Here is a 23,454-nt window from a genome sequence, read left to right as displayed (position 1 = left end):
GGTGTGGTATAATCACTTGGGAGCAGGTTCCTGGGACCAGAGGCATCAGATCCCATTAAGAGATGGAATACAAGCAGTTGTAAACCCCTTTATTTTGAGTGCTGGGAACTGAACTCACGTCCCCCGCAAGAGCAGTATGTGCTTTTAGGTGCTGTGTCATCTCTCCAGCCCCTGAACTTCTTCACTGAATACACTCTATGTCTAATCTACTTTAATCTATTCTTTAAAAAAAATTTATCTATGTTGACAGACACCCTGATAAAGAGGACAATTCTTTTCTTTTCTTTTCTTTCTTTTAGTTTGGTCTTTCGAGACATGGTTTCTCTGTAGCTTTGGAGACTGTCCTGGAACTAGCTAGCTCTTGTAGACCAGGCTGACTTTAAAGGCATGCTGGGATTAAAGGTATGCACCACCACTGCCCGGCCTTTTTTTTGTTTTTGTTTGGTTGTTTTTCGAGACACGGCTTCTCTGTTTATCTATAGCTGCCCTAAAATTCACTTATAGACCAGGATGGCCTCAAGTTACAGAGATCCGCCTGCCTCTGCCTCCTGAGTGTACCACCATGCAAGACAAGGGGAGAATTCCTAAAACAGGACTGGGGCTGGTGGCATAAGCTTTTAACCCCAGTGTTCTAGTAGCAGAGGCAGGTGGATCCCACCATCTTAATAAAAAAATGGGCTGTCAAAGTTGGCAAGATGTCTCAAAGGGTAAAAGTGTCTGACTGTCAAGCCTGAAGTTCCCCAGGACCCACAAGACAGAAAGATACAACTAAATCCTGGGAGGAGTCCTCTGACCTCCATATACTCATGTGTCCACATCCAAAAATAAATAAATAAAAGCATAAAAAAACCTTTCAACAACACTTGTCCAAGTAATAAATAACATGATTATTAAAAAGTGTTAAAAGGTAATACATACCTCATGGTAGTTATTCCAAGTCGGAAAGTTAAGAGTTGCCAAATTAATTTTTGCATACTTAAAAACTACTTTTTGTCAATCACATATTATTAATGAGTTATTTATTGAATACTTACTATAGCGTAGAGACTGGGGCATATAAAGAGCTGAACAAAGTCTGTGACTTCATAAAGTCAGTTCTAGTGAGGAAGATAAATACACTGACCTCCAAAATGTGTTCTGCACAGGTTAGTACATAAGGGAGAAAAGCAGAGCCCTTTTAGAAGGAAGAGAAACTGATAACAAGAGGAGGTTTTCCTTAGGTGCTATTACAGCGAAAGAAAGGTCTATGGACATTCGCACATCAATGACTCAAGTAAAGAGACATACATGTAGAAAAGCAGAGATTTGGAAGTGACTGAAAATTTTCAATTTTCTTTTTGTTTTGGTTTTTGAGACAGGGTTTCTCTGTGTTACCCAGGCTGTCCTGGAACTCGTTATGTAGAGCAGGCTGGCCTCAAACACAGAGTGCTGGGGCCTGGCCTACCACACCTGACAGAAATTTTTAACTTTTACAAAGGTTTCACTGATAAAAAAAAGTTTTACTGCAACAATCGGAAGATGAGGCAGGTGTTATCATACAAGTTGAAAATCAGTTTGAACTCAATAGTGAGTTTTAGGCCAACCTGGCCCATAGAGTACGATCTTGTCTTAAAGTAAATGTTTTGATTTCCAGCTCTGAATATATTTATCTATTTAAATTTCTATAGCATTCAAATGTACATACCTCCCTGACGAGGTCCTGTTCCAAGTTATGCCGCCCAAGTAACATTCTTCTCTTGAAGCGGCGACATTCTAGCTCCAGATACTGCCTTTGACGTCGAAGAAGGTTAGCTTCTTCTTCTGCCTGGAAATGTTGTATATTCTCCTTCTGCTTTGAAAGCCATTCCTGCTTTTCTTTTTTAGGTGTGCTCTGGTTTTCATTCAGCTCCTGGAAACAAAATCAACCCAAAAAATTCAGCTAGATAAAAATTAACTACATGAATGTATAAGGTAACCTGGTACATTTAACCAGTAATGTTTTTAGTTTTGGTACTGTTATTACTATGTAGCCTGGGCTGCTCTTGAATTTACAATCCTCCTGCTTTAGCCTCCCTGCTGGTAGAATTATGTAATTATGTGTCCTCATGACTAGCTATGATAAAATTTACTTACTTTTCACAATGAAAGGAACTTAATGTAGGGCCCTGGCCATGAAGGAAGTTACATCCCCAATCCATTACATGGTAAACTTAAAAGTAATAGCGTTTTCTTTCTAACAAAAACTCAGCCGACCTGGAAAAGTTAAGTAATATGTTTCTATGTACACCATAATGCACAAATAGCTTTAGTTTTTACACAGCTTCATTTTCATGGATTCTGACTTTAAAGCACAGAATGACTGGCTAATAAGTAAAACTTCAAAAATCTTTCCAAGAAGAGACAGAATTGATTTCAGGTTAAAAAAAAAAAAGAAAAAAGACAAAACATATCTATCTTTCAAAAAAAATATTTATTTACTTATTTATTATGTATACAATATTCTGTCTGTGTGTATGTCTGCAGGCCAGAAGAGCGCACCAGACCTCATTACAGATGGTTGTGAGCCACCTTGTGGTTGCTGGGAATTAAACTCAGGTCCTTTAGAAGAGCAGGCAATGCTCTTAACCACTGAGCCATCTCTCCAGCCCCCCAAAATTATATCTTAATAAGAATTAAGGATAGGGCTGGAGAGATGGTTCAGAGGTTAAGAGCTCTGACTGTTCTTCCAGAGGTCCTGAGTTCAATTCTCAGCAACCACATGGTAGCTCACAACCATCTATAATGAGATCTGATGCCAGCACCATAGACACAATGAATAAATAAACAAACGAATGAATGAATGAATCTTATAAAAAATTAAGGATAAAAGATTTAAGCATAATTTTACTCCCTTGTTTTACAAGATTCTAAAAATTTCTTTAATGGAAATATATTCATATTGGGTAAAACTGAAAAAGCAAACAACTAATCATAATACCCAAAGAGATAAACTAAGATAATTAATTAATACTGGTAGATTTTTCGTCAAACTCCTGAGTACAGGATTACAGGCGAACAACACCGTATCTATTTTTTATTTTATTTTAAAATTTATTTATTATGTATACAGTGTTCCTACTGCACACCAGATCTCCTTATAGATGGTTGTGAACCACCATGTGGTTGCTGGGAATTGAACTCAGAATCTCTGGAAGAACAGTCAGAGCTCTTTACCTCTGAGCCATCTCTCCAGCCCCCACAATACAATTTCTAGATTAAGGAAATGATTTTATATCACTCATACTCAAGTAGAAAACTTAAATAAATTATTGATTATAATTAATGCTTTCATGTAAGAAGGTATTTACTTTGTGGCCACAAATAAATCTTTATGCTAACTGCTAAGTAGAGAACTATTAAACACAACTAATAGCAGAAAAACACGAGGAATTTTTGTAAAAGAAGTACCTCCTTAAGCTGCTCTTTTCGAAGTTTATATTCTCTTTTTTGAGATTCCAAAAAGCTATTTAGTTCTTTCTTCTGTTGAGCTTGAATGTGTTGCTGGAATTTTTTCTCCTCATTGGCCATCACTTTAGCCTATATAGAATTTATTTTTTAAAAAAATGAATCAAATTAGTTACGAAGATAAATTTAAAACATCAGTTTAATATCCACCACCAAGAAAGAATACATAGTAGTAGTAGTAGATGAGCAACAGAAGCATCAAAAAACAAACAACACAACAACCTAATAAGTTTATCCTTTTCAGTCTAATTTCAGAGATCAGTAGGGTGTAATTTATTTTATTTTTAAATGTAGTTACAAAACCAAAATGTTTTCCTCACTTTATTGAAAAAGAAAATAACATTCTGCCTGGTGGTAGTGGTACAAGCCTTTAATCCCAGTACTTGGGAGGAAGAGGCAAACGAATCTCTGTGAGTGTGAGGCCAGCTTGGTCTATACAGAGTGAGTTTGAAGGCAGCCTGGGCTATTACACAGAGGAAACCCTATCTCGGGAGGGGGGGAATATGAGGGAGAGAAACAGAAACAAAAATATTAAAACCTCCAAAACAAACAAACAAAACCACAAAACCCATACAGTCCCTTCAAGAAATAAAAACAAAACACATATTTATCTTCAAACATAAATGAAGAGTTTAAAAAATATTTTTAATTACATGTATATGTGTCTGTGTATAGGTATGCGGAGGTGCCTGCCGAGGTCAGAGAAATCAGCTTCCCTGGTGCTGGGGTTACAGGCGTTGTGAACCATCTGATGTGTGAGCTGGAAATTCAACTCAGGATCCCTGGAGTATGTGCTCTTTAATGCTGAGCCATCTCTCAGACCTCTACCAAGCTTTTTTAGCTGAGTTAATTTATATATTAAAAAATGAGATACATTCATTTTCAAATTAGATCCTTACCTGTAACTCATATTAAAGTAAATGTTAAATACTACATATGTGTTAAATATAATTTGGGTGGAGTGTGCACTGTTTTGAGCTTGCATATGTGCGTGTGTACAAGTGGAGGCCAGAGTTTGATTCTAGGTGTATTCCATAGTATATGAGATTCTCATTGAACTAAGAGCTCATCAATTCAGCTATAACATTCAGCTGTAACATTTTGTTGCAAAGTCATTCTCTTTTCTAGGATGTACCTTTAAACTTTTGTTGTTGCTGTTCTTACAGTGCTACGATAAAACCTTGAGTTCTACATGCTAGAAAGCGCCGTATCATCTCCAGATCCTTTTCTAAAAATACTGAGTCTTGCTGTGTGACTCAGGTTATTTGTAAATCTGCTATGTGTGTTGCTCCAGCTAGCTTTCCTTCAACTTTCAATACTGTCTTTGTCTCACAAGCATGCTGGGGGTTACAGTTATGTGCAATGACACCTGGCCTAACCAAGTTTACTTATTTATTTAAAGATAGGGACTTACTGTGTTGCACTGGCTAGACAATTAGGTGAGCTTAAAGTCACAGAAAGCTACCTTCCTCCACCTCCCAAGTGCTGAGATTAAAGACATACACCACCACAACTAGCCTGCACAATTATTTATTTGTCTGCTTTTTGTTGTTGTTGTTCTTTCATTTTGTTTTGTTTGTTTGTTTGTTTTCGTTTTTTCGAGACAGGGTTTCTCTGTAGCTTTGGAGCCTGTCCTGGAACTAGCTCTTGCAGACCAGACTGGCCTCGAACTCACAGAGATCCAATTAATTCTGCCTCCTGAATGCTGTAATCAAAGGTGTGTCCCAACACTGCCAGGTCTGAAACAATTTTTAATCACAATGCAAATCCGATTTAATGAGTTGCTTTCATACATATGTTAGAATCTACAGCTTCTTAAGTTAATACACATTTTCTCACCACTTAACAAGACTCTAAATATCTGTATATTTTATCATAAAATTACATCAAAATCAAGTATTATTTATACTTTTAACATATACTGTCAATTCCCTAATATTCTTTATTTTATTTGAATAGGAAATAGAATCCAATAGCTGCAACAATTTTCAATGTAGGCGAGGTATATATATATACATATGTATATATATACATATATATACGTATATATATGTATACACATACACACACACACCTACACACACACACACACACACGTATGTATGTCATGCATGTGCGGGTCCTTAAGGAGCCAGAAAAGAGTGTTGATTCTCCTGAATCTGAAGTTAAGGGCAGTTGTGAAACACCCAGCAGGCATTAAGTATTGAAAACTGAATCTGAATTCAGGTCCCATGGAACCTAAGTTTCAAAGCATATGGCTCTTTGATAAAGCTGTATAAAATTATTAAGCTTACATTCTACTTAATAAGTATGACTAATGAAGTAAAATTGATGGAGAACAAAAATATTACATGGAAAAGAGTTCATGTAACAAGAATATTAAAAATTATACCAGACACCATGTATATCGATACTGATTCATAAATAGTATGAATGGAATGGGCTAATGGAAATAGGTTAATCGGAAATTTTCTATTTCTAATCTCAAAAATTCTTGAGGTGTCGCGCACCCACACACTTTAGCTCATCATTTTAGATAATGTGGCTAGCCATCCTGCTCTTGTGATTATTCTCTTTGTGCTGGGATTAGAGGCAGGCAGCCAACCTCAGGCTTTTATGCAAAAAGTGTTTTACCCCAAATCATTTCTTTATCACTCTGTTATGTAAGTTTGAGTAAGGCTTCTAAAACATAGAAGAGAATCACAAATAACTTTTTGAAACCTCAATCAACTATTTATAAGTGATTTCCCAAAATTCTTAGGTAACCTCAGGATAACAAAACTCTAGAAGAAATGAATGATACCAACACTCAAGTATCAGAGAATGACCCTATGATTACCAGCACCCAGTACTACTACATGAAATTAAAACACATCCAATTTTCACAATGCACAGATTCATTTACAGAACTAAGAAGAGAAAAAAAAACATACAGGGGCCACTTTTGTTTTTGTTTTTTAAAAAGAAAACGTTATACAAATTGTATAAGTGCTTCTCTTTCGTGGGCCAATTTACTTAGTTCTTAGGGTTAGACACTTTAAACATCAAAATGCTGACACAGATCATTCAGAGATGGACACAGTTTAAAAGAAAAGAATAATATTAGTCACCTCTTTTTCCATAGCAGCTTGGTGTTTCTTGATAAGTTTCTCCATTTCTGCAGCAAAATTGTTACGCTGAGTTTCAAGGTCTTTGTCTAACCTGAGACGGTGTTCATCCATCTCTGCCTTTAGTTTATTTTCCAGAGTCATCAGCTGCTTTTGATGCTGGCGCCTCATCCTCTTATAACCAGACATCTGTTCTCTAAGTTCAGAGTCCTGCTCATGCTCTTGCATCTGTCTTGTAACCTAGACACAAAATTGAGGAAAAAAAAGACCAAGTAATTATTTTTTTCACAAGAATTCAGAAAGCTGGGCATGGTGGCACAGGTGTATAATCCTAGTGTTTGCTTGGTTGAGAAAAGAAATCGTCAAGAGTACAAGTCCAGACTGGTAGCATATATGCATAATGAGTCTAAAGGCAAGTCAAATCTTTCATGTCATAAGATCCTATTTCTACTAAACAAAATAACAATGATAAAGCATTTAGAACATTTCTATTACTTGAAGAGGTATTTAACCTAAGAAATGCCATTACAATTTACAATTAAATATCTAGCAGATCTTTTAAAGAAATAGGCTGGAAAGGTGGCTCATTATTTGCTCTTCCAGTGGACCTTGGTTTAATTTCCAGCACCCACATGGCAGCTCACAACAGTCTTTAACATCAGTGGACCCAACAACAGAAAAAAGGAAGAAAAAAGAAATAAGACAAGCTGATTCTAAAACTTATATGAATACAGTATCTAGATTAGCAAAATATTACTGAGGAAAATAACACAGTAAGATGTGCAGTATACTAATCAAGAAGACATCATGGTACTAGCATAAGGCTAAGATAAGCAGCTCAAGAAACAAAACCGGGCTTAGTGGCATATGCCCTTAAACCCAAACGTGGGAGGCAGAGGTAGGTGTATCTCTATGAGTACAAGGTTAGCCTGGTCTACAGAAAACAACAAAGCAAAACAAAAAGGCAGGCATAGGGGCACACACCTAACCCTCAGCACTTTCGAGGCAGATGCAGGTGGATCTCCAAGTTAGAGGCCAGCCTGGACTACAGAGCAAGTTCCAGCACAGCCAGGAACACAGAGAAACCCTATCTTGAAAAACTGAAAGAAAAAAATAAAGAAAAAGATACCAACAAAAATTAGAAACATCCAAATACGAAAGTGTATGCCTATAGCCTCAACTACTTGAAAAATCAGAAGTGGAAGATCACTTATCCTAAAGAGTTGTGAGCTGCCTGACAGGGTGCCGGGAACCAAACTCCAGTCTTCTGCAAGGTCACAGTATTAACTGCTGTTAACATCTCTCCCCCGTTCTACCTTTAAATAGACAAGTATTTCTTGGGCCGGTAAAAAAACAAAACAAAACAACAAAACACTGACCATAAATAAAGATATGTATGTGTATGTGTATATATATATAATTTTAAAATTGAAATAAAAATTTTCACATTTACTTATTTTAGGTGTGTGTTTAGGTGAGTACATGTCACAGCATGGTCATAGAGGGTGGAAAACAACCATGTGGGCTCCAGGATCAAACTCAAGTTATCAAGTTTGACAGCAAGTGCTCTTTTACCAATGCATGAGGATAAAAAGAACTTTCTGAGATGACACAAATCTGACATCTTATTTTGTACAAGGATTAACATAGGTAAAGCATGTATAATTATATAAATTTCAAACTGAGTATGTAAAATCTGTATAATTTATGTACAAAGGCAGAAGGTAGATTAAATTATTATACAATTATTATACTTATAATGAATGAGTATAGCTACATTTATTTGTGCAAAAATACCGACAAACTTTCAAGATAATCTACATGAAATAAGCAGAATAACTGTTTAAGGATATAAATATTTTCTAGATTTTTCTTTTTTCAAGATTTCATTTATTATTTTATGTCTACAGCATTTTGCCTCTATGTGTATATCTGGTGCCCATGGAAGCAAGAGTGCTGGATCCCCTGGAATTTGAATTACAGATGGTTGTAGGTGCTGCGAATTGAACATAAGTCCTTGGGAAGAGCAGGTAGTGCTTTTAACTCCTGAGGCATTTCTCCAGACCTTTCACATTTTTTATTAAACTGACAAAAATATCTTTAGCTAATTCGAGAAAGTCAAAACTCAGGAAGTATAAAAGAGGACCGCACGTTGGTTTCCCAGAGGGGAATCCCAAATCAAGGAAGGAAGAAACTGACATTTAATGTGTGTGAGGTCATAAATTGGTTTTCCCTTGTATTTGAACTTTCTCTACATATCTGCCATAACAGTCATGAAAATATCAATTTTTGTCATCTCTATATAAAGTGTTATTTACACCCTACATAGTAATCAGATCTACAATGAAAAATTATGTTCTTTGTATGTCTCTGTACATGTGTGCACACACAGGCCAGGGGCCAAGGTCATGTGTCCTTCTTAATGGTTATGCACCTAATCTTTCAAAAATAAATTTTAATGTTTTACTACATTTATTTATTTATTTATTCATTCATTCATTCGGTGTGTGGGAGGCATGCCATGGTGTTTGTGTTGAGGTCAGAGCACAGTTTGCAGGAGTTAGTTCTCTCATTCCACTATGTGGGTACTAGTAATAGAACTCAGACTGTCAGGCTTGAAGGCAATTTTCTTTCCTGGCTGGGCCACACAGCTGGCCCCACTTTACTTTTTTTTTGAGACAGTCTCTCACTAAACTTCAAGCTTTTCTGATTCAGATAGACAAGGTGGCCATTGAGCTTCCGGGATCTGGACATCCTCACTTCTTAGTACTATTATTACAAATCTACCTGCTTCTGCCTTCCAAGTGTTGGGGGATAAAGGCATGGACCACCAATACCCAGCCAAACTCAGGTTCTTATGCTCATGTTGCAAACACTTTATTAACTGAGTCTTCTTCCTAGAACCACAAACACTGTGTTTTTGACTACACATAATATAGTTTCATGACCATATAGTACCACGAGAATGGCAAACCAGACAACTCAGAAAGCTATATTTTGATGTGTGGAGTTTTGGATAAAGGTTTGGAGTAAATGATTTAAGTGCTCTACTACTGATGTAAATTGTCAATCCTTGCTTTATTTTTTCAAAGAAGGTCTCAACTAGGTAGCTCAGATTGGTCTTGAACTCAAGATCCTTCTCTATCAATCTTTCAAGTGCTAGAATTACAGGCATATGCCACTATGCTATACATTCTCTTTTGTTGTTGTTTATTTATTTGTATGTTTTTTGACACAGGGTTTCTCTGTGTAGTCTTGGCTAGTCTTGGCTGTCATGGAATTCACTCTGTAGATGAGGCTGGCCTAGATAGAACTCACAGAGATCTGTCTCTGCCTTCTGAGATTAAAGGCATGCACCACCACAGCCCAGCAGTCATGCTATATATTCTAATAACATAATAATGATATCTTTATGTACTTACTCACAGAGATCCACCTGCCTCAGTCATCTCAATGCTGGGATTAAAGACAAGTACCACAACTGGTTACTTTTAAAATCTCTTATAATTTTATGAATTTTTTACCAGTGGGATCTTCAGAGGAAGAGTGAGACTATCAAAGCCATCATGCTTATGACTATGGCCAGTATCCAAAGAAACAGAAAAGGAAACACTATACTTTTTTCGTTAGAACTCAAAGTGGACAGGCTTAGCAATGAAGACCTGCAAGCACGGCTTGAACAGGATTTTAAATGTTCCATAGTAAGTTTGTAATGGAAAAATGTAGTGAGCTGCTTTGTGCTGCACCTTAAAGATGGTGCTGGCCTCTGCACTCCCCCCCCGCCCCCCCCCCGCTTCCCCCGGCCCGGTGGTATGTGCTTTTAGTTGTAAATAACTCCATACATGGCTAAAGCTAAGGATCTGGCTTGTTTCTGTGTACCTGGGCCTATCCTTATTTCCCACGTGGCTTGCTGGAGTTGGCTACCCAAAGGCTATTTTAGGTGTGGGCTGGCTTTCCCCGGGGTCAGAAGATTATTCAAGCTTTCCTGATTAAACTGCATTGAGAAGAGTCCGGTGTTGCGTTTTCTTTGCTGGCCAAAGCGACGCAACAGAAAAATATCCATATTCATTGGTTTTTTTGGAAAACAGAAATGACATTTAGAGCATAGTAATACAATCAACTGCAATTTTCAACAGTTCCTTCTTTGAATTCTAACCATATATCTTGAACAAAGTTTGTGCTAAAACATCTGAAATGTTAATTTTACGTGGCAATACACCGATTCTCTTCTCTGTGCCTAAAACCTAACAACTTGATACTGTTTTAAAAAAAGGTATTAAAATTTATCTGAATGCCTGTTTAATTAGTATTTTGTAGGTCTCTTACACGTTCTAAAATATTTAGTACATGAATAATTATCAATACATTAGTAGTTCAGTATTTCTTAGAGTGCTTTCTTCTAACAGGGAAATTAAACATTAAATGTTTTACAAAATAAATACCAAACAAAGAAATAAGAAAGTTAAATATATTTGAGTCCATACTACCAACATAACAAAGATACTCTTTTTGGACAGGCGAATACATACCAGTGATGCCGTTCGTATAGTTGCAAAGTGTTCTCTATTACGATAATGTGATTTGTGACGGGACACTTGAGGTGGAGATTGTGGGTCTGATGCTCTTGTTCTAGGATCTCCTTCTTCTCTATAATTTTCCTCCTCCTTAATAGACAGAGAAAATATATTGTAAGGTGAATCTTTTTTTGAAGTTTCAAGAAAAAGACAATTTTGATCAATAATTTCAAAGAAACACAATTTTACAAAGCAGAAAGAGAAACTAGAAATCCTATTATTTTCAACACAAGCAGAGTTAGCTGAAATTATTTACATAGTGTGTGAAAAAAGTACAGATTCAACATACAAAATACATAGTTTTTGTATTTGTATAAATACAAAAAAATATTTTTATATTTGTATAAAAATAGTTTTATATTCTATATATTATATACAAACCGAAAAGCTTGAGCTGGAGAGATTGATCAGTGTTAAACAGCAATTCTTGCACGGGACCCAAGTTTAATTCCCAGCACATACATCAGGCAGCTTATAAACACCTTTGACTCCAGCTTCAGGGGATCTGACACCTCTGGCAACATTTGTATGTACCCCCACGAATACACATATTTTAAAACAATAAAAATAAAACTGAAAAGCTTTAATGTAATTTAAAAACAAAATAGTATAACATGTAATCAACATTTCAAATGATGGTGATTAAAAAATTAAAAACTCGTTTTATAAGCAATGCAGTATAACACTACTTCGTTGTGTTTTGATTATAGATGTGTCAATATATTTTAAGTTTAAGATTATATTTATAATATTTCTGTCATTTGTCTAAAATAAACAATTTTAAGAGATGCACCACAGCCACACAGCAATTAAATGTTTTTTAGGATTTATTTTCAGGGGGCTGGAGAGATGGCTCAGTGGTTAAGAGCACTGCCTGCTCTTCCAAAGATCCTGAGTTCAATTCCCAGCAACCACATGGTCACTCACAACCATCTGTAATGAGGTCTGGTGCCCTCTTCTGGCCTGCAGGCATACATGTAGACAGAATATTGTGTACATAATAAATAAATGATTTAAAAAAAAGAAACCTTGTCTCAAAAAAACAAAAATAAACAAATCAATAAATCATTTTTAAAAAAGATTTATTTTCATTTACTTTTTAAAATGTATTTATTTTTATTTTATGGGTCTACATGCATGTCTGTGTGAGGTGCCAGACACTCTGGAACTGGAGTTGTAGACAGTTTTGAGCTGCCATGTGGTTGCTGGGAATTGAACTCAGGATCTCTGGAAGAGCAACCAGTGCACTTAACGGCTGAGACATCTCTTCAGCTCCAGTAAGATCTCTTTTAAGTTCCAGGTCAACAAAGGCCACATAGCCAAACCTTGTCTTTAAAAAAAGAAGTTAACAATTTTTCCCTTTGGCCATTACAATTGGCACCAATTACATTTTCAATGTTATAAATCTATTACCACTTTACATCACCTCAAATAGAAACTTACTTTCTTCTTTTTTTTTTTCTTTTTGTTTGTTTTTCAAGACAGGGTTTTTTTGTACCTTTGGAGCCTGTCCTGGAACAAGCTCTTGTAGACCAGGCTGGCCTCGAACTCACAGAGATGTGCCTGCCTCTGCCTCCTGAGTGCTGGGACTAAAGGTGTGCACCACCACCGCCCGGCAAAACTCTTATCGATTAGCAGTATCTTCCATTTTGTCATCTATGCAAATCATGGTAACTTCTTTATTAGCATTTATTCCTAAAGATTTTGCTATGCAAACATTTTATTATAAAATATTCACTCATTTGTGGCTGGATAATGCTTCTGAGCTTTTTTTTTGAAATAAGGTCTCACTATATACCTAAAACTAGCCTGGAATTTTAATTCTCCAGTCTTATGTGGATAGGATTATATACAATGCAGATTCTATTATATAACATTGTTCCTATTTATAGGTAAATAATACTCCATTTGATTTATGTGGTATCTAAATGAAAATGGCCCCCTTAGATTTCTAGGGAGTGGCACTACTGGGAGGCATGGCATTGTTGGAGTAGATGTGGCCTGTTTCAGAAGCTCAAGCCAGGGCCCAGGGCTGATCTCTCTTCCTGCTGCTTGTCCATCATATATAAACTCTCAACTACCTCCTGTACCATGTCTGCCTATGTGCTTCCACGCTCCCTGCAATGGAGATACTGAAACTAAACTTTTGATTTGCAAACTGGCCCCAATTAAATGCTTTCCTTTATAAGAGTTCCACTAGTCATGGTGTCTCTTCACAGCAATAAAACCCTAAATATATATACATACACACTATAATTTCTTTATTCACCCATTTGTTGGTAGACATATGTTTGTTCCCACTTCTTAGCAATTGTGTCTAATAACTTCTAGATAAAACCACAGCTTTAAAATTAAAAAGATCGGGGGCTGGAGAGATGCTCTTCCAAAGGTCCTGAGTTCAATTCCCAGCAACCACATGGTGGCTCACAACCATCTGTAATGAGGTCTGGTGCCCTCTTCTGGCCTGCAGGCATACACACAGACAGAATATTGTATACATAATAAATAAATAAATAAATATTTTTAAAAAAAATTAAATTAAAAAGATCATTCTCAGATAGAGGGGCAGGAGGACTGCTGTTAAGTTTAAGATCAGTCAGGACTATGCACCAAAACTCAGTCTTTAAAAATCCAGAAAACTTAACATGTTTTTGTTGTTGTTCAAGGTTTCTCTGTTTAACAGCCCTAGTTGTCTTGGAACTTGTTTTGTAGACCATGCTGGCCTCAAACCCACAGAGATTCACCTGCCTCTGCCTCTACAGTACTAGGATTAAAGGTGTGCGCCACCACTGTTTGTCAGAACATTTCTATATTAAGTTCTCCTGCCAAGAGTTACCTGACTTGTCTTTTTGTCCTAGTATTGAGAACTGAATCAAAGATGACCAACCCAGCCTGCTTTGAGCTGAACTCAGGGTCACATGTATACTAGGACACCACTCTACTACTAAGTTGCACATTCAACTTACACTCAAAACTGCAAAACTGGGAAGACAGTGCAACTGAGAGACTTTGCTTCTAAGCTAAGGTGGAGAAAGTGATCAAAGAAAAGTGTTCAACCTGGGGTCTCAACATGTGGAAACATACCAACATATGACATGCACAAAAAATTCAGCAGAAAATATAGCAAACATTGACATTTACTAAACCCTAAATTTGCAAATTTATTGTTGTATTTTAAATATAAAAGTGGATACTGGTAGTCAGTGGTGAAACATACCTTTAATCCCAGCACTCAAGAGGCAGAGGACAAGCAGATTTCTATGAGTTCAAAGACCAACCTGGTCTATACAGTTCCAGAACAGCCAGAGTGATTACACAAAGAAATCCTGTCTCAAAAAAAAAAGGGAGGGGGGGAGTGGGAGGAATACTACAAAAGTTGCTTCTGGCTCATTATTTATTATCAACTATTTCAAAAAAAAAATAAATAAAATTAAAAAAATCAACTATTTCATTTTCTTTCTCTCTCTTTTTTTTTTTTTCCTTTTTCTTTTGAATTTTCGAGACAGGGTTTCTCTGTAGTTTTTGGTGCTTGTCCTGGAACTAGCTCTTGTAGACCAAGCTGGCCTCAAACTCACTGAGATCCACCTGCCTCTGCCTCCACGAGTGCTGGGATTAAAGGCGTGTGCCACCACCATCCAGCAACTATTTCATTTTCTAATTTCAACTATTCATAAATTTCAAATATATATTCTTGCTATTCCCAAATATTCCAACCATAGGTTATGTGGCATATTTTTTTCATTGTAAAATAGTCTCATGTCTTTTTGTATTTCAAAACAGCAATTTCCCAAATTCAGTTAACAGATTAACACTTTAGACCATTGCTGTGGAAAACAAAAATGATCTAAAGTTTGCTTTTCTGGGCATGGGTTGGGAGGATGTTGTCCTCTATGTAACCCTGAACTTTAAAGGTTTTGTTTGTGTTGCACATACACAATTATCTTTACATTCTGAATGCAGATGTCCATGGAGTCCAGAAGAGGGCATTATATCCCTTGGACCTGTGACACAGTTGCTTGTTGTGAAACCTGAGAAACAAACTCAGGTCCTCTGAAAAAGCAACAAATAATCATAATCACTGAGCCAGCTCTCCAGTATACACAAATTGTGTTTTTTTTTTTCTTTTTTCCTTTTTTAAAGGGTAGTGGTGATGGCGATGAAACACAGAGTCATATATAGCCAGCCTCAAATTTACTGTGTAAATTTAGCTGAGGCAGCTCTTGAATTCTGATTCTTCCAAGTGCTGGGATTCAGGTGTGTGCCATCACACCCAGATTCCAAACTTCTTAAACTTCAAAAAAAAAAAAATCTCTTGAATTAATCAGTCAAAGAAAATGATGAATCAAAGTTGAGGTGTTTTCTTTTTGTTGTTTTTCTCCCCCAGAAAAAGGCAATACTCACAGGTTTTAAGTGGATGACAGAACTATTAGACATCACTGTGTGGTCTCCCTCCATCATGTCAAGCTCACTCTTGTCATCAGAGGCATCTGGAAGACTGTTAACACTGCTGCTTTGGCTGCTGGCACTGATAGACATACTGGGAATAGACTGATTACTTCCAACACTATTCACTGTTCCTGTCCGGCCAACACCATGATCTTGCTCCTAAAGGAAAAGAGCATTAAATTAAAATATCCGAATCTTTTCTCAATTATAGATTAAAGGAGAAGAGAAGCCTGATGAACACAAACAGCTTTCTTTAATAAAAGACTTCTTGTATCCTTTACTATACAATATAAGGGTTTGATAGAAAGTATATAGTAACAAGATTTCTTTCTTTCTTTTTTTTGAGCAAACCCAGGATCCAAGTGCTCTACAAATGAGATAAATCCCATACCCCTAAAATTACATTAAAGACCTTTGTTCATAACTAGAATTTCAGAGCATCAATGATAAGAGCATAATATATTGGAACCAGGGATATAAAAAGTATGTTTGGCTGAACAAGTAGTGTAAGAAATCAATAAACCCAACTAAAACTTTGGGCAATCATACCTCCTCTTCTTCCTGTGCTTCTACCGCTGGTCCATTATGTGCCTCCTGGAAAAGAAGTTTCTTCATCTTTCGATACTGCAGATTGTCCAGCTCTCTTACTGCATCCTTTGTCCTCTGAATAAGATCTATTAACACTGTTTCCGGGCGCTCTCGAAGAACAAACATGTGCTGGAAGAGCAGAAAATAATAATAATAATAATAATAATAATAATAACAATAATAACAATAATTTACTTTTTTCCTAATTAGTTCAAATACATTCCTTTCTCAATCTACAGTTATTACCCAATGATTCACAATTCATACAATCTATAGCTATCTAGTTCTATTACATCTATGACTTCTGATACTTAGAAAGTAGTAATTTCCACATTCAACTTGTGCCTACATAAATACTCTTAAATAAAATCCTCATAATAATATATTTAATTGGCCAATGAAAATACAGTTGAAATTATCAAAGCTAATACATTCTAAAACAAACAAACAAACAAAAAACAAAAAAAAAACCCATTACTGATTATAAGCAATGCTTGATTTAACAAGGAAAATTTACTGGCAATAAATTAAGTAATAAGAACTTAGACATTATGGATTTCTTTTCCTCGTGACAGTCAATGCTGGCTTTTAACTCGTGATCCTCCTAGTGCTGAATTACAGGCATAAACAGCCATGGCCAGACTATTAAAATGTATTGCTAGTATGAGTGTTCAGTTGGTCAAGCTTTTATTTCTGAGACCATAAGTGAGCTTATTCCCTGGAACTACAAAAGCAGTATGGAAATTTTTTACTCTTTTTCTATATAATGTTATTGTAAATAATATTATCAAATGTATGTATGTGTATTTGTTGTAGTTTAATTTAGCTGACATCTGAAGGTGAAAAAAATTATGTGAAAACAGTTCATATAGAGGGCCAGAGAGATGGCTCAGTGGTTAAGAGCTGTGGCTGCTCTTCCAGAGGACCCGGGATCAATTCCCAGCACTCACATGGCAGTTCAGATCTGCCTATAACTTCAATTCCAGGGGATCTAACACCCTCACACAAACATACATGCAGGCAAAACACAACTGCACATAGAAATAAATAAATAAAAAGTTTACATAAATCTTGTGGAAACAACTAGCTAGAGTAAATGCTCATTACTGCCTCGTCAAGATGCATATTATTTATTTATTCATTCATTTTCTCAGGCACTTTTTAGCTCCTGTACTGGGAAGGCAAACAGGAGAATCTTTGAGAGTTCAAGGCCAGTCTGGTCTATATATTGAGTTCCATACCAGTCAAAGCATGATGAGACCTTGGGGAAGGAAGGAGGGAGGGAGGGAGTAGGGGAGAGGGAAGGAGAGAGGGAGGGAGGGAGTAGCGGAGAGGGAAGGAGAGAGGGAGGGAGGGAGTAGGGGAGAGGGAAGGAGAGAGGGAGGGAGGGAGGAAGACAGAGACAGAGAGAACAAAAAGCAAAACACCAAAAACCACGACATTAAAATCAATAAAATTATAATATCTATGTGGAGGACAGAAGACAACCTCTTAGAGTCAGTTCTCTCCTTTTATAATACGAGTTTCAGAGATAGCACTCAGTTCTTCAGGTTTGGTAGCAAGTGCCTTAACTCACTAGGTCATCTTGTCAATCTAAAGTTACATAATTTTTATAACATTCATTGCTAAATGAGTCAAGAGTTTGGATGCCAGCATCCATAACAAGCTGAAGTGCTTATAAATGGAGGAGGAGCAGTAAGCCTTGCTAGCTTCTAGTCTAGCTGAGATCCTGCCTCAGAAGAAATACCCCCCCATCCCTGTCTCACTCACTTGTGCGCTCCCCCCACCTCAAAAAAATCTTTAAAACAAAAATACAGTATCTAAGGTAAGTTACCAGGGCCAGGGGTGTTGCTCAATTAGGAAAACGCCTACCTACTATACACAAAGTCCTGAGTTCAATACCCAGAATCACAAATACATAGGTTTCAAGAGATAATGATACAAAAATATTAGTATTTTTAGCAGAGTGGGTGGTTCATACCAGCACTTTAGAGGCAGAGGCGGGGGATCTCTGAATTCAAGGCCTGGTGTCTATATGGTAATTTCCAGGACAGTCATAGCTATAGAGTTGAGACACTATCTCAAAAAGCAAAAATTAGTATTTAAATAGCCTGGGGAAAATAGCTGAATAACAGTCCATGCTTAATACGTAGTCCCATTTTAGTGCCAGCACTGGAAAAACAACAACAACAACAAAGGAAACCTTTTAAATTGTTGTTTTAGAACTACAAAGCCTTGATTACATGTGTTTATTATTTATGAAGGGGGAACACAATACAAACATGTATGTGGAAATTAGTTCTCTCCTTTCAACCATGTGATTTCAGGGATTCAATGCAAGTTCTTAGAATTGGAAACAAGTGCCCATACTGAGCTATCTCACTGGCCCCAAATTTCATATTTTAGTGAAAACTAATATAGCTAATCCTGATTGAGAAAAAACCAACAAAGCAATTTAAAATAATTTCCTAAGGGTTAAAGATAATAGAATTTTATAAACTGACCTTTAAAAGTTCCTCTGATGTAGGGCGATCTTGAGGGATTTTCTGGAGGCAAGAATCTACAAAGTTGCGAAAATAATCAGACCTATTGTAAAGAAAGTATCAAGTGAACATATTGCTATTTCCTTTAAAAACACATCCAAAAGGCTTAAGCCTACTCATGGGAGGAAGAATGAAAAAAAAAAATGATAATATAATATCATCTATTCAAGGTGATCCAAAGCAACCAATTACTGTTAACATTTTCCAAAAATAGACTAACACAGAACATTTAAAAATCCTAGGCTGGGGGTAGAGTGCCATGGCAGAGTGTACACTTAGCTAGAAAAAAATCCTGTTTCACAGATTTATCTATCAGAAATCACTCAATATTGAGTCAAAAGGAACAAAGGCCATCCAGAGCTTTTCTCCATTCAAATACCAGACGCCTTCTCCCTTTAATTATCTTTTTATTTGTACTTTGGATTGTTTTCTATAGAGTATGTTCAGAATATAACTCTTATTCCCTCTGGAGAAGAACATTTTGTTTGTTTTGTTTTTCAAGACAGGTCTTTTCAGTATAGTTCTGAAACTCACTCTGTAGACCAGGAGAGAAGAGCACTTTTAAACACCTGAGCAATTGCTGACCCTGACCAAGAGGATAAGACTTCTATTAAAAATCTAGAAAACCAATAAATATATATTCTTAAAATATTAAAAGCATATAATGTGTCATTATAGTATTGCTCATGGGAGTTCATTGATCATCCAATAAACAATTATTCCATCAACGTTTATCTCCAATATTAAAACGGTAACAAATTTTGTTGTTGTTGTTGTTGGTTTTTTGAGATAGAGTTTCACACTATAGCCCCGGCTGGACTTGAACTTGGAGTAATCCTCCTGCCTCATCCTCCTAAAGGCTGGGATCACAGAAAATTGTTTCTCATTGTACAAGTGATCACAAGTTTATTTTACCTCTCAGAAGAGACCTCAGGCAGTGGGTTTTTATATAATGTTGGAACTGTTAAAGACTATGGAAACTTTCAGAGATAAAGTAATATTTTGTATTAAGAAATGAACATGGAGCTTTAGGGGAAAGAAGTATAATGCTGACAAGGGGTAGAATAGTAATGGCTAATTCTATCAACTGAACAAAATTTAGAATTACCATGAAAACACACCTGAGGGGGTCTACAAGGGTGCTTCCAGAAAGGTACAACTGAGGAAGACCCCCTCTAAATGTAGATGGCACCATCCCATGGACTGGAGTCCCAGACTGAATAAATAGGGCAAGGCAAATGGAGCTCCAGGATCAATCTCTTTACAATTCCTCACTGAAGACACAAGTATCAAGTTCCTACCATCACGCCTTCCCCATCATGACAGACTATATCCTTAAACTGTAATTCCAAATAAGCTCTTCCTTTTTTAACTTGCCTTTTGTCAGGGAAATTGTTACAGAAATGAGAAAAGTAACTAATGCACAATTTTTTCAACTCATAATAATTCTAAACTAGAACATGAAGTTTTAACAAATCAAAGACTACACACCAGAAGAAAAATCAGAGCAATGAAAATAACATAGTTAGCTAGAGTATTCCCAAGGTTTAAATAACCTAACAATTTTGAAAGAAAAAAAAAAATCATACCATGTTACCTATGTCTTTTATAATATAAATGATAATATATTTATCAAATAATTATCACAACAGGTTATAACAATCTATGTATTTTGTTGTAAAAATTAATGCTTAAAAAATTAAAAACACTATTAAATTATAAATTATTAGGGTTATTTGTGCTCCAAAAATTTAATGAAAAAGTAAACCTACTTACTTTTCAAGTAGTACATTTACTTATATGAAATTGAAACATGTTGATAACAATTTATATTTTATCAATATTTACAAAATTTTCAAAACAATCAATATCTTGTGGGAATACTCACCATTCATTAGACTGTAGTGTAGGGGATTCATTTTGGGCTATGTGATATAAGGCACTCATTGCATTCATATTAAATAAAGGAGGCTTCCTCTCAGCTATAAAAGAGAGGAAATCCTTTTGTTAACATTTTGGAAACAACTTTAAACTTAATTTAAAAAATTGTAGAAAGACCTTTTTTATTTAGTTGTTTTGGAGTCAGGGTTTCTCTGTGTAACAGCCCTGGCTGTCCTAGAACTCACTTTGTAGACCAGGCCGGCCTCGAACTTGTAGGGAACCACCTGCCTCTGCCTCCCGCATGCTGGGATTAAAGACATCCGCCACCACCGCCCGGCTATTTATTATTTTTATGTATATGAGTGATCTGTCTTCAGAAACACCAGAACACCTGGCTACAAAGAACTTCTCTTTAAAAATATGTATGTATGTATGTATGTATGTATCTACCTATTTATCTATTTATTTTTGTTTTGTTTTTTGGGTTTTTTTGTTTTGTTTTACTTTTGAGATAGTTTCTCTGTAGCTTTGGAGCCTGTCCCGGAACTCGCTTTGTAGACCAGGCTGGCCTTGAACTCAGAGATCCATCCACCTGCCTCTGACTCCAGAGTACTAGGATGATTACAGGCATGCACCACCACCACTCCCCTATTTATTTATTTTATGTATATGAGTGATCCGTCTTCACAAACACCAGAAGAAGACATCAGATTCCATTACAGATAGTTGTGAGCCACCATGTGGGTGCTGGGGATTGAACTCAGGTCCTCTGGAAGAGCAACCATAATAGCTGTGCAGTTTTTTTCAGCCCCTACAAAGAACTTTTAAATGTGAATCAATTGAGATAAACTACTTGCTCTGATGGCCCACCATCCCTAATCACTTCAATATATAAGAACATTTTCATAAAAACCACATGATATGCATTAAATTATGCCACCTAATGGTGTTAGAGTCACCTGACAGCAAACCCCATTGAAGTTTGGTCCCAAAACTCTAATCAATAATGCTATATGTAGTTTTAATCATCTGTGTCTGTCAAGGAATCAGGCCACTGCACCGAGTCTTCAAATTCAGACAGAAAACTATTCATATTTTTATATTATTTTTGGAAGTTACACATGGTTATACACACCTTTGCATATGGACCAGTGTCTTCCTCTATTGCCCTAACACAGAGATTTCTTTTTTTGTTTTGTTTTTCAAGACCTGGTTTCTTTGTGTAGCCTTGGCTGTCCTGGAACTCGCTCTTTAGACCAGACTGGCCTCAAACTCACAGAGATCCACCTGTATCTGCCTCCTGTGTGCTGAGATTTGTACTCTGGCCATATTTACAAAGCAAGTGTCCTTACTCACATCTCCCCTGGCCCTCATTTTCTTTTATTTTTGTTGCTATTTTAAAATTATTTGTTCGTGTCTGCACAGGGTATATACAAGTGGGTATGGTCACAGAAACCAGAAGAGGGTATCAGATCCCCTAGAGTAGTTTGAGTACTTTAAATGCATCTGTTTAGTCCCCTACATAATTTTTATAACCAATACTAATTGGTATTTCTCATTCACAGCCCCTATCTTTGATTTTACTTTTTAGACAATGTCTCACACTATAGCCCAGGCTATCCGGAACTAACTACATGGCCAGACTAGTTCCAAACCATGGTGATTCACCTACTGTCAGTTTCCTAAATCTTGGAATTATAAATGTGATCTATCCCACCTGGTTTCTCTCATTCCTAATATTAGAGATTTGTATCTTTTTTTTCTAACCAAAATAAAAAATTTATTTATCAATTTTAATGACCTTCATAAGTAGCCAGATTTTAGTTTCAATGATATTTTCTATTTTTCAATTTTCTGCTTAACTGAGTTTTTACTTTGATCTTACTTCATTATTCTGTCATTTGTTTATTCTGAGTTCAGATTATTCCCTTTTCTATTTTCTAAAAGGTGAAATTGGGGGAGATGGCTCAGTGGGTGAAAGCACTTGCCACCATGCCTGATAACCTGAATTCAACCCCCCCGAAACCCACATGATAGAAGGAAAAAAGAAACGACTCCCTGAGTTGTAGACAGCCATTGACACCAGAAGAGGGTGTCAGATTCCCTGGCAGTGGAGTTAAAGGCAGTTGTGAACCACCTGATAAAAATGATTAGAACTACTAAAGTCTTGTTCTCTGCAAAAGCAGCAAGGGCTCTTTACAGCTAAGTCATCTCTCTGGCCCATTTTTACATCTTCTCAACAGACAGAATTAAAGAACACATGTATAAACTTAACAGACACATATAACACATTTCTTTCTACATTATTAAAAATAATAGCCAGGTGTGGTAATGCAAGCCTTTAGTCTCAGCACTCAGGAGGCAGAGTTGGGCAGCCTGGTATACATAGTGAACTCAAAAACAGTCTGCTACATGAGACCCTGCCTCAAAAAAAAAAAAAAAATCAAAATCAAAAACAAAAGAAAAAACAAAGAATAATTCAGCATTTCATCTCAAATTTCAATCCCAAACCACAGTATTTGCTACACTGTACTTCAACAATGGCAAATCTTATTCCTATTACCTCTTCCCTTGCCTTTCCCCCATTTTAGTCTTATTCTGCAGTGCAGGCTTACCTAGAATTCATGGCAATACTCTTATTTCAGTCTCCCAAGTGCTGTGATTATAGGCATGAATCACCATACTGAGACTTTACTGTTTATTTGATAATCTGCTTTTGTGTGTAACCAAAGAAGGATTTCTGCTGTCACTCTCTGCCAATGTCCTATTCCAAACACAGTAAGAATAACTTCTTTTTGGTTTCTGACACCTCAGGCAAACCAGGTCTCTTCT

At 36.4% G+C, this 23,454-nt stretch overlaps 1 protein-coding gene across 3 annotated transcripts in view; it reads right to left on the bottom strand.

The window, feature by feature from the left end:
* Taok1 (TAO kinase 1) overlaps positions 1 to 23,454 on the bottom strand; it is a 96,642-nt gene that overhangs the window by 20,774 nt on the left and 52,414 nt on the right. For 2 of the 3 annotated variants that reach the window (XM_085695388.2, XM_085695389.2), the window contains exons 9-16: positions 20,630 to 20,723; positions 18,703 to 18,784; positions 16,160 to 16,327; positions 15,566 to 15,769; positions 11,120 to 11,254; positions 6,594 to 6,830; positions 3,427 to 3,555; positions 1,685 to 1,888 (exon numbers count right to left, since the gene is read on the bottom strand). In XM_085695388.2, coding sequence (XP_085551514.1) covers positions 1,685 to 1,888; positions 3,427 to 3,555; positions 6,594 to 6,830; positions 11,120 to 11,254; positions 15,566 to 15,769; positions 16,160 to 16,327; positions 18,703 to 18,784; positions 20,630 to 20,723 — 1,253 coding nt within the window. The remainder of the gene's footprint in view (positions 1 to 1,684; positions 1,889 to 3,426; positions 3,556 to 6,593; positions 6,831 to 11,119; positions 11,255 to 15,565; positions 15,770 to 16,159; positions 16,328 to 18,702; positions 18,785 to 20,629; positions 20,724 to 23,454) is intronic. The other variant, XM_085695390.2, reaches the window with a different exon arrangement.

The sequence above is a fragment of the Myodes glareolus genome, chromosome 9, assembly GCF_982192425.1.
Source record: "Myodes glareolus chromosome 9, mMyoGla1.1, whole genome shotgun sequence".
Classification (NCBI taxonomy): domain Eukaryota; kingdom Metazoa; phylum Chordata; class Mammalia; order Rodentia; family Cricetidae; genus Myodes; species Myodes glareolus.
The sequence above is the reverse complement of the archived record's forward strand: the minus strand, read 5'-3'. Positions and strand labels throughout refer to the sequence as shown.